The sequence below is a fragment of the Filicampus tigris genome, chromosome 21 (assembly GCF_054856515.1).
Source record: "Filicampus tigris isolate MCC_2025a chromosome 21, RoL_Ftig_1.0, whole genome shotgun sequence".
Lineage (NCBI taxonomy): Eukaryota > Metazoa > Chordata > Actinopteri > Syngnathiformes > Syngnathidae > Filicampus > Filicampus tigris.
In genome coordinates, this window is record NC_141237.1 from 4,357,270 (window position 1) to 4,371,092 (window position 13,823).

General features: G+C 44.9%; 2 protein-coding genes and 1 non-coding gene across 5 annotated transcripts in view; 2 read left to right on the forward strand and 1 right to left on the reverse strand.

The window, feature by feature from the left end:
- On the reverse strand, nt 1-3,240 carry trim55b (tripartite motif containing 55b). The gene is given in 7 exon segments (XM_086019991.1): nt 1-528; nt 593-717; nt 855-877; nt 950-1,183; nt 1,764-2,109; nt 2,443-2,615; nt 2,968-3,240. Coding segments are annotated over 7 exon segments (1,233 nt in total). The 5' UTR covers nt 3,097-3,240; the 3' UTR covers nt 1-325.
- Nucleotides 2,611-13,823, forward strand: part of pde7a (phosphodiesterase 7A) — a 27,251-nt gene continuing 16,038 nt past the window's right edge. Inside the window, exons 1-5 of one of the 3 annotated variants that reach the window (XM_086019981.1) lie at nt 2,611-2,634; nt 5,562-5,646; nt 6,592-6,652; nt 7,167-7,250; nt 9,085-9,181. In XM_086019981.1, coding sequence (XP_085876107.1) covers nt 7,183-7,250; nt 9,085-9,181 — 165 coding nt within the window. In that variant the 5' untranslated portion in view covers nt 2,611-2,634; nt 5,562-5,646; nt 6,592-6,652; nt 7,167-7,182. Of the gene's footprint in view, nt 2,635-3,847; nt 4,119-5,561; nt 5,647-6,566; nt 6,653-7,166; nt 7,251-8,111; nt 9,182-13,823 lie in introns of those variants that run through there. The other 2 variants (XM_086019980.1, XM_086019982.1) reach the window with 2 other exon arrangements.
- Nucleotides 4,356-4,441, forward strand: trnay-gua (transfer RNA tyrosine (anticodon GUA)). Its single transcript is given in 2 exon segments — nt 4,356-4,392; nt 4,406-4,441. It is a non-coding gene; the product is annotated as a tRNA-Tyr (tRNA).

Here is a 13,823-nt window from a genome sequence, read left to right on the forward strand (position 1 = left end):
GAATAAAAGGACGGAAGTTTGAATCGTGTTTGTAAAAATCTGATTGATTGATTATTTGACAAAAATAATCAACAGATGAATCGACTATTAAATTAATCGTTAGGTGCAGCTCTAGTTAGTGCCAACTCACAAAGGTAGGTTTTGAAAAAAAAAAAAAGTACATTTTTTCAAAGGTTGTTGTGCTAAAATAGTAAAAATATGAATAAACGCTCCACAATCGAGAGAAAGATGCACACGGGTAAAAAGTTCAGTCATTGTGCTTTCTGCTGTCTTTACATTTGTCACTTTTGCCCCCAGAGTTTCCTGACTGACCGGGGCAACACTCTTATGTGGACGTCGTACTCTTAGCTACGACGGGGACGGGATTTGTCTGCGGGGTTGGCGCGGGAAGCGGCGGTGCGGAAGAGACGGCAGGCGCGGTAGCCGCGGAGGGTGCGGGCGGCGGCGGCGGCGGCGGAGCCGCCTCTACTTGCGCCGCCCCCGCCGCTTCATCCTCGTCGTCGTCGTCGTCGTCGTCATCCTCGTCGTCTGTTGAAGGAGGAGAGGCGTCAGAGAGACGCGTGACGCCATGTGATGTGGACGCGCTCGTCACCTTGGAGGAAGTCGATGCCGCCCAAAACCTTGCGCTCTCGCCGGAAGTCGGCGCTGAAGTGATCCATGTTCTCGTAACCTCGCTCTACTTTTTCCAGGTGGGACGTGCTACAAGCTTCTGCTAGTCTAAGAGCAAAAAGAGGCCACATATTGCTTGAATGTCACGTCATGTATACAAATATGAGGTCCGAGGTCCAGGTGATCAATACTTCGATAGTTCCACCAGAAAGTATGCTTGTGCTAAGTGTTTCAGGCGTACTTACTGTTTGAGGAGAGGTTTTGTGTTCTGGAAGAGAGAAACAAAATGGAGTCAGCCTGCCAGTGACAAGGGATGACGGCGAGCGTTTTCTAGTCGGACCTGCAGGAAGACGGCCATCTCCTGCTCCTCCATGATCTCCAGCCCTTTCTCCACGATCTTGCAGCTCTCCTCCAGGTGGTCTCCGTACTTCCTGGTCAGGCCCCTGATGTAGCCGACCTTCTCCTCCTGCTCGGCCGTCACCTTGAGACTCATGTCGCGCTTCTTGTCCTCCAGGATGGTGTACAGCTGGTCAAACTTCTCGCACACCAGATTCTTCTGACGCCGGCTGTTCTCCTTTTGAAACGGTGTCACGCAAAATCGTATGAGGACTCGATCAAAGCTGTGTTGATTCTTATTGATTATAAACTCCCACTCCCCCACTGGTGGGATGCCCCTGCTATCGTGTCAAAGCCGACAGGTAAGCAGAGCTGCGTTGGGTTTTGTTGGACGTCCATATTAGCGTTAGCTAACAGTACAATATTAGCTTCAGTCAAATCTAGGGCTGTAACAATTAATCGAATCCCCCCGATTAATCAACTAGATTAATCGAACATCGAGTTGCTTAAATTCATCTAGCTCAAATGATGCTTTTGCGCCAAACATCATTGCGTTTGTGGATGTCTGCAGAAGCACACTAGTGCACAGAGACAAGCATGGTAGCAATTTTTAAAAAATCGAATCGAAAATCGGGAAATTAAAATCTAATCGAATCGGGGCTTGAGTGAACCGTTACATCCCTGGTCAAATCCAGTTCTTTGGTGTGTGCGTGCTCGCCATTCCCACTTTTACAAGTGACGATTCCTTTGTGTTTTTACACACTTGGCCAACGATTCTGATTCTAGTATAAGATGCTTGCCGTCTGAGGGAAACTGACCTCTATGGCGCGACAGGCCTCCTCCAGTTGACTGATGATGCCTTGCAACCTGTCGTTGTTGCCCAGCATCATGGCGATGCCGTCGTTCAGCTCCGTCTGTACGAGATTAACCCTTCATTTTGGGGGTTTTTGCTTTGGATATCTTACCCGTTTGAACCTCACCTTCTTGGTCTGGTAGATGCTGTTGATGGGCTGCACCTCGCAGTCCTTGTGCGCGCCAAACACCTTGCACATGGAGCACGTGGGCACGTTGTGGCTGACGCAGTAGATGTTGATCTTCTCATCCTTGTGTACGTCGCACATGGGCGCCGCCGCCTCCTTGCGCTCGGGCGCCGGCGCGCTGCCGCTGTTGGGATCGACGGGGAGAGCGGTGTCACTTTTGATAATGTCACGGTTTCACGGCGCCGTAAGTGTATCGACAAGTGGTCGGGCCTTGGCCGTGCGTGGAATGTGAGTCAAAATGGCGTCAGGGGGCGTATTGAGTAAATAAGCAAATAATCACATTATGTCCCGTCCAAAAATGTATTGGAACGGTGAGGCCAATTCATTTACTTTTGCTGTAGAGTGAGGTTTATGACAGCCGCAGTTAGACCCCCGGAACGTATTATTTATAGTCACATTCATTCTTATGAGAAAATGGACAAAGAGGATGTCGATTTCCGGTCATTTCCCAACTAACCTGCTGGACTCCTGCTTGAACATGTCGATGATGTTCTCCACCAGCAGGTTCCGCTGCAGCCCGTAGACGCCGTGGCGGTCCAGGACCACCTCGTGCCGACAGGACGGACACCGGAAGCGGCCGCCGGACGCCAACGAGCCGCTCCGGCTGGTCGGCAGGTATGGGTTGGAGGCCTGTCAACGGTAGGTCACGGTAAAAAAAAATTCAAAATGTTTTATCTTGCTCTCATTTTTTTTGTCTCATAAAAACGTAGCATTCGAATAGGGGTGTGTGGACTTTTTATAGCCACTGTGTCAGGCGGAAAGAACAGGGACATCCACAAGTGTTTGGCATTAAAACAAAAATACCTGTATAGATAAGATGAATGCTTACAGATGTCATCATGAGCTATTTAAGTTCACACAAATGTCAAATGTTTCAATGACACGAGGTTAGCTCGCGGTGCTAACATCAACTAGCAGTGCTCTGGATGGTCCTCATGGATCCCGGTGATTACGGTTAGCTGTCGAGTGTCTCGTTTCTTACCTGGAAGACGTCGTTGGCGCATTTCCTGCAGAGGTTGTGCTGGCAGGGCAGGATGACCACAGGCTTTGTAAACATCTCCAGGCATATCGGGCAAATAAGCTGCTTTTCCAGGTTCTCCATGGCGTTCATCAAGCTTGCGGGCCCGACGAAAAACAAGAGCTGTTTTTTAACGGCAGGAAAAATGTGTTTTATGAAAATAACATCAGGCCCAAAAGAACAAGGCCGGGGTGTGTTGCTCCTCTCTCGCTTGCTGCTGGTATCACGTCTGTTTTTAGAAGCTACTGCACTCACGTCAATGCCATTTATACCTTGCCCATATTTGAAACTGAGAAGGGAAGTGGCTGACAGCTGCTGGTTGCCAACACTCTTCCCCTTTATTTACACAATCAAGGCTTCGAGCAGTGCCTCTAGCTTTAGCCATCAGTAATCGCACTGCCACAAATAATAACGGCCACCGTAATAATCCCAAAGGCGGGAAATTCACTTGTCGTTTCGACAAGCTAGCCATTGTTTCAAAGGGGGCATATTATATGAAATGTACTTCTTAATGACTTGTATATGTATAAATTAGACTCTGGAGTGCCTGCTGACCTATTACGTTTGAAATTAAACAACCAAGTTAATCTGTCTTTCTAAAATGAATGTGTCTATGAGCGAGCTCTTCTGCATTAGCCTACCACCAATTAAGAATAATAACCACCAAACACAATGACCACCAGCACATTGTAATTCTCTACCAGCGACTTCGCAGGTAGGCTGGGCGAAGATCACACCACAGCAAAAGTACCGCTTTGAAGCGACAGTTAAAGCACTATCATGTCAAAACGGAAAGGTAAGCAGAGCTGCAGTGTTAGCATAGATTAGCATTAGCGTCTGATAAATGACGGTGTAAAAACCGGTGGCTTGGTGATGAAATGTTGCATCCAGCAGTTAGACAAGGGAATCACTATAGGTGCTCCCTTTAAGTGGGATAACAGCGTTAGTTGTTTGTGAACGATACTTGATTATCTCGTGAAGTTTTTGCGGGGGAAATGACACGCATACGACAGATTTAAGACCGTTGTGAATTCTGGTGAGGTGCAATTTAGCATTGCTACTGTTAGCATCAACTACAAAAGCTAACATCCAGCTTTGGGGCGTCTGTTGTGTTGGTATGTTTTAGCTCTCGAATAGGTTGTTTTTAAACCAAGTTTGAAGACTTGTAAATACGACACACGGCGTAAAGTGAGTCTTGTGAACTTAAAAAAAACAACAACAAAAAAACGTCGTAACCATAGGTTTTATTCAGCAGACAATGATACGATGTTATTTTATTCGTAATTCGTATCGTGTTCATAAGGCAGTCTTTCTTTATTCAAAAACGTTATGTTATGGAATAGTTTACAGTTCCTTCGATAGCTCAGTTGGTAGAGCGGAGGACTGTAGCGGTTACACGGAAATCCTTAGGTCGCTGGTTCAAATCCGGCTCGAAGGAGTTTTTTTCTTTTTCTTTTAAATGTCTTCCTTTATTGTGTCTTATTTTCTTAAATGTGTAAAACGTTTGTGAACCAATGAAAACCATTCTAAATAGTCACAAAATTTCGGTTGTTTGGACTTTCGCATTAAAAAAAAATTCCCAGTTTTGTTATAATTTGCTACATGCTAAATTCTACATTTCCACAAGAAAAAAAAATATTTTAGGAAAGGAAACATTGAAAAAAAACCCACATGATATTCAGTTCATTCAGGAAACCTCGGGAAATGTTTTGCACATTCCCATGTTTTCGTTAGTCCACATTTTTCACGTCAGCAATCCAAAATCCCCCCATTCACATTTCTCAACCAATTCAAAAGCATCTCGTGAGTGTGTACAGTATTGAGTAAAACCCGCTCACGTAAGCGCTATTTGCATAAGTGCATGAATGTCACATAATCGGCCGGAATTAAATTCAGCCTCTTGCGTACATTGTACACAATCACATTTTCTCGTAGCACCTAATACCGTGTACTGTGCATTGTGCAATGCTCGCATATGACGGACCTTGCATGTATGTTGTTTTCTATAGTTGTATTCTATATACTGTATTTGTTTCAAACGTTCTCCTCTAAAAAGCCCACCGGCTGAGAAATACAGTCAACTAGCGCTATCTAGTGGCGGGACATGATTGTGCTTTTCGACTCAACTACACGATCCGGTTTGCACAATAGTTTTTTTGGTGCACATTTAGAAAAATTGCACACTATAATATTGTACTTCATCAAAACATAGAGTAAAAACAATTTCATAAAATGTAAAGAATTAATCAGTTTGAGCATCATGGTTTAATGCTTCAATTCAATGCGGTGTGGTCCTCCTCCTGGTGTGCCTGCCTTGGCCACCACTAACTCAGTGGCACAATACAATGTAGAAATACTGGTCATATTTCGCAGATGATAACGAATATATGCCTGTGAGCACTGTTATATTGTCTATTTACATGAGTTGTTCCAACTATTGATGCAAATCGTTTGCCTGTCTATGGTGTTTCCATTATGTCTTAGCATTAAGTTGGCAAGTGCATTCCTCAGGCAAAGTTGTTGGTTGTAATTCTCTTTATTTTATGTTTATTTGACAGAAAACAACTGCAAATGGCGGTAACCAGCATGAAACCCTGTTTTTGGAGGAACTGTTCACTCTGCCAAAGTGCTGCTTCTTGTGAGGTGAGTTTTAGTACCTGTAATGCAATTAACATCATATTATTCATATGTATTTTTTTTTATTTCTATGGTTGTGCATTTTTATTATTTACAGTGAATTCACATTATATTTCACAGTTCAATTAATTGCCATCTAAAATTGAATACGTTTTGATTAATCAATTATTTTCATGATTATAGTATTGAATTTCCCCCCCAAATTTTATAAATATTTTATATTTTCTAATTGCTTCATTTCACATTTAAGTTACTATCCTTATCCTTTTAAAGAAAATATCAATTTGGTCATGTCTTGATAATTAAATAATTTCCATTAAAGTTCTCATTAACATGAATTTACAGACATACAATAATTGATATTATAATTAATTAATCGATCCATGTTTCAATCATTTATTTCACTCAGGCGTTAGAGCTTTCCAGAAGTTGTTTAACTCTATTGTGCCACAAGATGGCGCAACATACCCGGTTCAGTTGCATTCCAGCTTCAAGTGTTTTTTCATTCTTCATTTGAATTCTTTTTTGCAATTACACCGTCTTATTATGCAAAATATATATATTTTTTCCTTCCTGGAAATATTTTATTGTATGTAAAATAAAAGGGTTGTTTAATGATTCTTAAAAAAAAAAAGAAAACGTACTTTATTTGAAGTAGTATAATAATTTAACAATGCATGTTTATGGAATGAAGGTAAAATTGAAAGAAATAAAGTCTTACCACGTTGTAAACAACAACTTCTAATCATCATAATGATTTTACATAAGTTTCATCTAAACAATTGGACTTTTAACATCTAGTCTAATTATGAGTAAATCAACACCTTGCACCCGACCACCATTTGCAGAAATTTGTGAAATGAGCATCCGATGGTACTAAACTGCAGGCTGGCAACGGTAAATGACTCTCGCTACGTCGTCACAAGGTAACGACTGAATCAATTTCCGCAGTTGATGGAGCGACGGGACCTCGCGGGAGACTCCCCTCGCACCCCTCGAGGGCAATCAGCAGGTACGCTGCTCACCTGCCGGACCAAAAAAGCTCCCTTGCCTCACTATCAATTAGCCGCTGTTCCTGAGCCTACTTCCTACAAGTGGACCGAAAGTAGTCAGAATGAAATAGGAGCCTGCTCAAATTTATATGATTATCATTATGTGTGTATTCTGCTTTAAATGTTAAACAGATTTAACATTTAGAATTTTTGTCCAGTCACCATGTGCTTGTTACAGCGGAGTGTTTGGCGTTTTATTTTACATTTTATAGCGGTTAATTTCTTTCAAAAACGACGTTTAACGTGACTCACCTTCATGTTTCTTGATGACTGTTATTTTTTTCATTTTAGACAAAAATCGAAATTGCTATTTTCTTCACTTTTAACACATTTAGCAATTTTTTTTTTTTTACACCAAAACAAAAAAAGAACAAAATAATAAACATAAATTGAACCCGAATTTATTTGAATATTTACTAGCTATGTTGCATGACTTCTGATTTCAAATTTCAACCAAATTGCAATCAATTTCAGGGGAACCGTAACTACGATGTGGCCTGCGCCGACTTTGACACCCCTGCGACTACGCCTTCATCGTGTATCGTTAAAGCTGAAAGCGTGAGTGTTGTATTGTTTTATTTTAAAACCAACAACAGTGGTTAGCTTGTATTTATACTGATTCTAAAATATCACTCAAAACGCACACGTCCCTCCCCATCAGGTCTTAAAAACGTATTCAAATGGCATTTCATCACTCTTGTTGTTGTCTCGGACGTCTGGAAATGATGTGGGATGCCTTTGTGTGCGGTTGGGGGGGGTTACAGTAGTAAGGGGGAGGCATGGAAATTGAGCGGGGAGGGGGGATTATTATGACTCCACTGGGCACAGAGCCTAACTGTTGCCATGACACATCTATTGTCCCCCCCACCTCTTCCTCCACGGTGCATGAGACTCCCTAAATAAAATGTCCTTATTCTGCTCCATTAATGCTAGGTGTTTATCTTGTGAAGGTGGGGGGGGGGAATGCGATTCACTCATCCTCTGTGTGTGTATTCAGCTGCACCTTATCAAACACACACACACAGTAAACGCATACAGCAAAATCAATAGTATGTTTGGATGCCAGATAAACACACAATGAAACAAAAATATTTGCTGAGTGTGCCTTTTACATTTGCAATATCTTGAGTCACTACTGCTGAGCTCCTGAGTAGTATGAGTCATGAGAGGAAGGTAATCACAGGGCAACGATGTGTGTGTGTGTTTGTGGAGACCGCTGCAGGGCAAGCCCCGTTGTGTGGAGGAATACCCTTGAGAAATTCACCACTCGGAATAGGTCTTGGGAAAGGAGCCAATGGAAATGCGACGTTCATCCCGCTTGGGAAAAAGTAACCAATCGGCGTGACGCTTACAACTAGCGCCGCTCTGCTATTGGTCATGTGTAAATCGAAGGCGTTATAGTTTTTTCCCTTTTTTGTGTGTGGCTCCCCCACAACAGCACCATCTCTGGCAGGTGGTGTCGCCCTTTAAGGAAACAGCAGCCGGGCGACGGTTAAGTCGGTTTTTTTTTTCAGTCTTTAGCGCGAAACAAACTGCTTTTTAAAATTATTATTTAAAGGTGAGATAATTGGACGTATCCACGGCCATGATGCGTCTTGAGAAGCCACCGGGAACGCGGTGGACGAGCTAGGGACGAGAACGTCGGGGTTCCCCCTTCCTCTTCTTCGAGGCTGGCTGCCACTTTGGTGGTAAAAAGGAGCCAGCGACGTGTTGAGCCCGTGCGGAACCGGGAAAGAGCAAGACCGGGGAGAATAGAAGAAGAAGACCCCCCCCCCCCCCCTCTTCCCAACAACCAGCAGTACCACGCCGCGGCGGTTTGTCGAGCTCTCATCCGCCGGTGTTGGGCTCTCCCCTCGGCGGCGATATGTCGACGTGAGACGTCGAAGCTCCATTTTTGTTGGGGGCTGGAAGTGAGCTATTCTTGGTGGGGGTTGTTGTCCGTTAACATGCGGAGCCCAAAAAGCAGCGGACCTTCGTTACTGCTTTGAGAAGGGGAGAGGAGGAAAACGCGGAGGGTTGGGGGGGGGGCCAAAAAAAAAAATGAGGAAGCGTCTTCATAAAGACCCCGAAAATGACAAGGTCTCGTTGTCTGTTGGGTCCTCGGGCCTGAATTTGAGCAGAACGAGGAGGAAAGGCTCCCCTTGAGGTTTTGCTTGTAATTTATGTCTTTATTGGCATCACAATGACACCAAAGGAGCTCAAACGGTGTTTTTTCCCCTTTTGGAAGTTGTGCCAGAGTGGCCCACAATGAACAGAAACACTTTCAACTTGGATAGAAGATCATATTATTGACATTTTTTTTGGGTTGCTATATTTTCGAAGTATTTCTTTGTTATCTCCCTGACTATTCAATGGAAGTATGCTATCAGCTACCGGTGTTGCCTCTGGACAGGCCGGTTCCCAAGCACGTCCTGAGCCGCAGGGGAGCCATCAGTTTCAGCTCCAGTTCCTCGCTCTTTGGGGCCCCGGACCCCAGACAGCTTTCACAGGTAATCGCACTCTCTTTCTGCTCATTGTGTAGCCACACACTCCCTTTCCACTCATTGTGTAGCCAACCCCCAAATGGCTACGCTCATTTTCAAGGCCTTAAAAAGCAGCGTCCAAACAGCTCTTCAGGCAGCTGTCACATGTAAACATGCTCTTTTGCACTCATTGTGTAGCCTCTCACTTCTTTTTGCCCAATGTGCAGTCACCCTCCCAAATTATTGGGTTAATTCCAGAGGTGTTAACAATCAGCAGCCGATTCGTCAGATACTATCTGATACCAGATAGTTGTAGCAGGTAAACGTGATCCTTTCCCCAATCATTGTGTAGCCCCACAGTTTCACTCATTGTGTAGCCACCCCCAAAATGGTTGCCCTCGTTCCGTAGGCCTTAAAAAGCAGCATCTGGCGCCTTGCTCTTCGAACGGCGATACCAGACAGGTGTCGAAGTTTAACACACGTTTTTCACTCGGAATGTAGCCTAACACTCTTTTCCACTCATTTTGTAGCCACCCCCAAATGGATGCGCTCAATCCCGTGGCCTTATGAACAGCTTTAAATTGTTTAAATCCAACTCCTCATTGTTTGCCCTATGATTCCAAAGCTATCACAGGTAAACACGCTTTCTCCCCTTGCGTAGCTCCGCCCTCTTTTTCGTTCATTGTATAGCCACCCCTCTAATTGTTTGCACTCATTCCCAAGGCCTTAGAAAGCAGCATTTACCAAGTAGGGCCATAGGAATCTTGCAGGTGGTTGCTGGCTGTCTCAGCCCAACACAAACACCTGCGAGGCTCTCACATTTGTCTTATCTTTTTTTGTGGCTTTTTGACCACACTCCAATTTTTTTTTTTTTTTTTTCCCAATGCGTTCGTTTTAGTCGCAGGTAAAGGCCTGGTTTTGCCATTTTGCTACATCTGTCAGCGGGAACACGCCGACACCACTGCACTGTTATTTATGTCAACATCCCTTTGACACATTGGCAGAAACAACATAAGTCACGCTTGAACTTCCTGCTTTGTCACTTGTGGAAAAGTGCCTCCGATGGGCCTGCATGTTTAGTGTGCTCTGAAAACAAAAAAAAAGCAACCCCTCTGACCTCCTTATTTTTTGGTTAATATAGGTGTAGCCAAAAAACTGTTTTATAATTTAGTCAGACTCGTCACTCTATGACACCTGGTTCTGATTTGGTCAAAGTACAAGCATTGGAATTCGGCTTAAACCAAAATGTCCGACTTTCTGTCCAATATCGGTCGCGGGTTCTTAAAAGTTGAAATCAACCCAAACACAATTTTTTCAAGACTATGTTCCCAGCAGGCCCGCTAGTTGAAACACAGCATTCTGATTAATATTGCGTTTGTGGAATAAGAGTTAGTCCACCCGTTTTTAGCCATCGCTGGGGGCGGCCATTTTATCACTTCTGTCGACTGAAAAAGACATCACAACTGCTCAGGGCTCAGGTAACGACCAATCAGGGCTCAGCTTCAGAAAACAGGTGAGCCCTGATTGGTCGTTACCTGAGCCCTGAGACACTGTGATGTCATTTTCAGTCGACAGAAGTGACAAAATGGCCACCCCCAGAGATGGCTAAAAACGGGTGGACTAACTCTTATTCCACAAACGCAATATTGATCATAATGCCTTGTTTCAACTAGTGGGCTCGCATAGAACAGATTCTTGAAAAAATTGTTTGGGTTGACTTCCACTTTAAGAATTTTACACTAATCAGTGAAGCTCCTGTTGAGGGCCATTAAAAATTTTTTTTTTCATGATTAATCTTCCGAATGACCGTCAAATTTTGACGCCATGCTCCACATTCGATGGCATCGGCAAAAAAGACATTTATCCAAGACTTATGTACAATTTCGGACACTTTTTTGGTGTGTCCTATTACGGTTGACTTGGTCCGCTGAATTCCATGTTAGTCAGTGAAACGTGTTCAGAGCAAAAAATGTTTTTTTTTTTTTTTTTCAAACTTTCCAAGGGTGAGTTTGGGGTCAGGAGGGTGGTTGTGTTCGGGTCTCCTAAAATACGCGCGGTCCATAAAATGCTTCAAAGGCAAGGGTAGTTACGAGCCAATGTTTACAGTTCTCTCAGTGGTTTTCTTTCTTACGGTTCGGCTCGCTTCCCTTCATTTACTCAAGCGCCGACTCTCCAGCTAGTGGTGTGCTTCGCTGTTTGACATATTTACGAAGCATGAAGTCACCGCCTGACCCCCGGAGAACCCTCTTCGCCCAAGCCGGCTATTAGCGCTTTGTGCACAACCCTGCCCTACATACGCACCCGTGTGTGTCCCCTTTGAAGCTCACAGGGGGCCTTCTTTAAGTCTATAGTCCAGGCTATCAATGGGCCGCACTGTTGTTGGGCCCCTTTGGTGGTTTGGGGGAAATGGGGCTTGGCCTGTCATATCCACCAGGAGAACTGCAGTAAGGTTCAAATCTGTTGGAAGTTAAAGAGAAACCAAAATAATTCATTCACGCGTCGCATTTCCACCAGGCAGTTTGGTTCCACGTTTCGATCGTAAAGTCACTGATCGGAACCGCCCCGTCACAAACTGAAAGCAGCTGTGCCACTTTTCCAAACATTTCTTGTTAGCCTCCTTTCTATTGCATATATCGTCCTAAAATGATGAACCGTCTTTTTTTTTTTTCTTTTGCTTTGGGAAAATGTATTTAAAAACACTCACGATGGAAATGCAAGATGGGTTTACGGAATAGGTGTTAATCCACTCGCTTTTAGCCATCTCTCGCTAAAATGACATCACAACTGCTCACAAGGACCCATCACGGCTCAGATTCAGGAAACAGGTAGGCCGCGATTGGTCGTCGTGAGCAGTTGTGATGTCATTTTCAGTCGACAGAAGACAAAATGGCCGCCCCCCAGAGATGGCTAAAAACGAGCGCATTTTGCTGCTTAACTCATATTCCACAAACACGATATTAATCAGAATGCCGTGTTTCAACTAGTGGGCCTGTTGGGACCATATTCTTGGAAAAAAATATGTTTGGAGCACCTTAACTTGGTCTCCCAACTCCATTGGCCGGTGACAATGTTGCGAACCAGATCAAGATTTCCCATCGCAAATCCGCGTGGTGCGCTTGTCGTTCTGGACTTAAACAACGGCGCTCAGCAATGAGTCTTTGCGGCAGTGCCGTCTCACGTCCACAAATCCTGCGTCCCACCTTGTATTTACAACTGCGAGAGGTGCGCATGTACTCTTGCGGTGTTTTTACATGCGGTCCCGCCGGCCTGTTGTTTGCGGACGCGAGGCCGGACTGGCATGGTGGAACCAGGAGCTGTCAGGCATGCGCCTCGGCACTGTGGGCAGCGGTTTGGCCCACTGCCAGACTCGCAGATGGCCCGAGACTCTCTTCAGTCTTTTTTTTTTTTTTTTCTCTTTCTTTCTCTCTTTCGGCTATTTTGTTCCACTCACACACAAGCGCTCTGTTTCTTCCTCTCCGCGCCACCACCACCTTCTTCTTCTCCTTTGCCTCCGCTGATGACGACAATCCCTCTTGTAAACACAGGGCCAAGGCGGGTTAAAGACGCGAGCGAGTCTCGGGTAAATATGTCGCTCTGTGGGAACGCTTGCGACGGGTTGTGAGGAAAAATGCAGCGGAGGAGGAGGAGGAGGCTTCGCGCAGCATGACAAAAGGCCTCATTTATGCGTTAGTGCTTGAAAGTCGTGTTTCTTTGAGGTGATGCGAAGGATGACGGAAGTTCTGGTGGTCATTTTGTGGAATGAAGACTAAAATGAAGGGACCACAAGTGTGCCGCAAGGAGTCACGCGCTTGCTTCACACACATTCATGGTTTTTTTGTTTTTTTTGTTTTTTGTTTTTGTTTTGTTTTTTTAGCGGATAATTTTACTGCCTTTGTATCCTCGCGGTTCCGCATAGCCGCGATCTCGCCGCCGTGTGGCTTCCTTTCATAGTTTGGCTTCCCGAAAACACAAAAGCCCCGTTTAGTATGCCAAGCGCCGCAGCTCAGTTGAGCTCGCGCCGCGGAACGCTAAACCCCGACCTGGCCCGCGTTTCCACCACCGGGCGCGGCGTAGGCGGGACGCCAGTAGCTGCATCAGCTACCGAAATAGTGCGCCGACATTACTCGCAGCGCTTTGAGCCTTCTCTGTGTTGCGGCGGTGCATTTCTGCTGCTCGCTGTTTTTTGCGAGCCCGCGGCCAAGCCACAGAATTTGAAAAAGGAAAAAAGATTTCAAATATACGTCCCAAGACCCCACCTGCAGCAACCATATAGATACCTTTTGTTAAAACTTTCTGTGTTGATATTGGTTTCTATTCCTCGCTTCAAGCTGTTTGTTCGTCACTCCCAAATGAAGCGGCGCAGCTCAAAATTCCGACCCGTCAAGAAACGACCACCGAAAAATTGGATCCGGCAGGGTTACTAATGAGCGGTGAGAACTCGTCAACATTTGACACAGCTAGATAGAAAGATCAATGATCAGATGATGGCGACACGGAGGGCACGTGGCATTGGGAGATAATGAAGGTCAGTTGCTTGGACCGCGAAAACGCCCTCCGGCTATCTTTCATATCGTAGCCGGCCAAATCGCCGTCGTCATCACCGCCATCATCATCAGAGCCGCGCTGGTCTCCGGCCCGAGACCGACTCCTCCCCATCGGAGATGTTTAG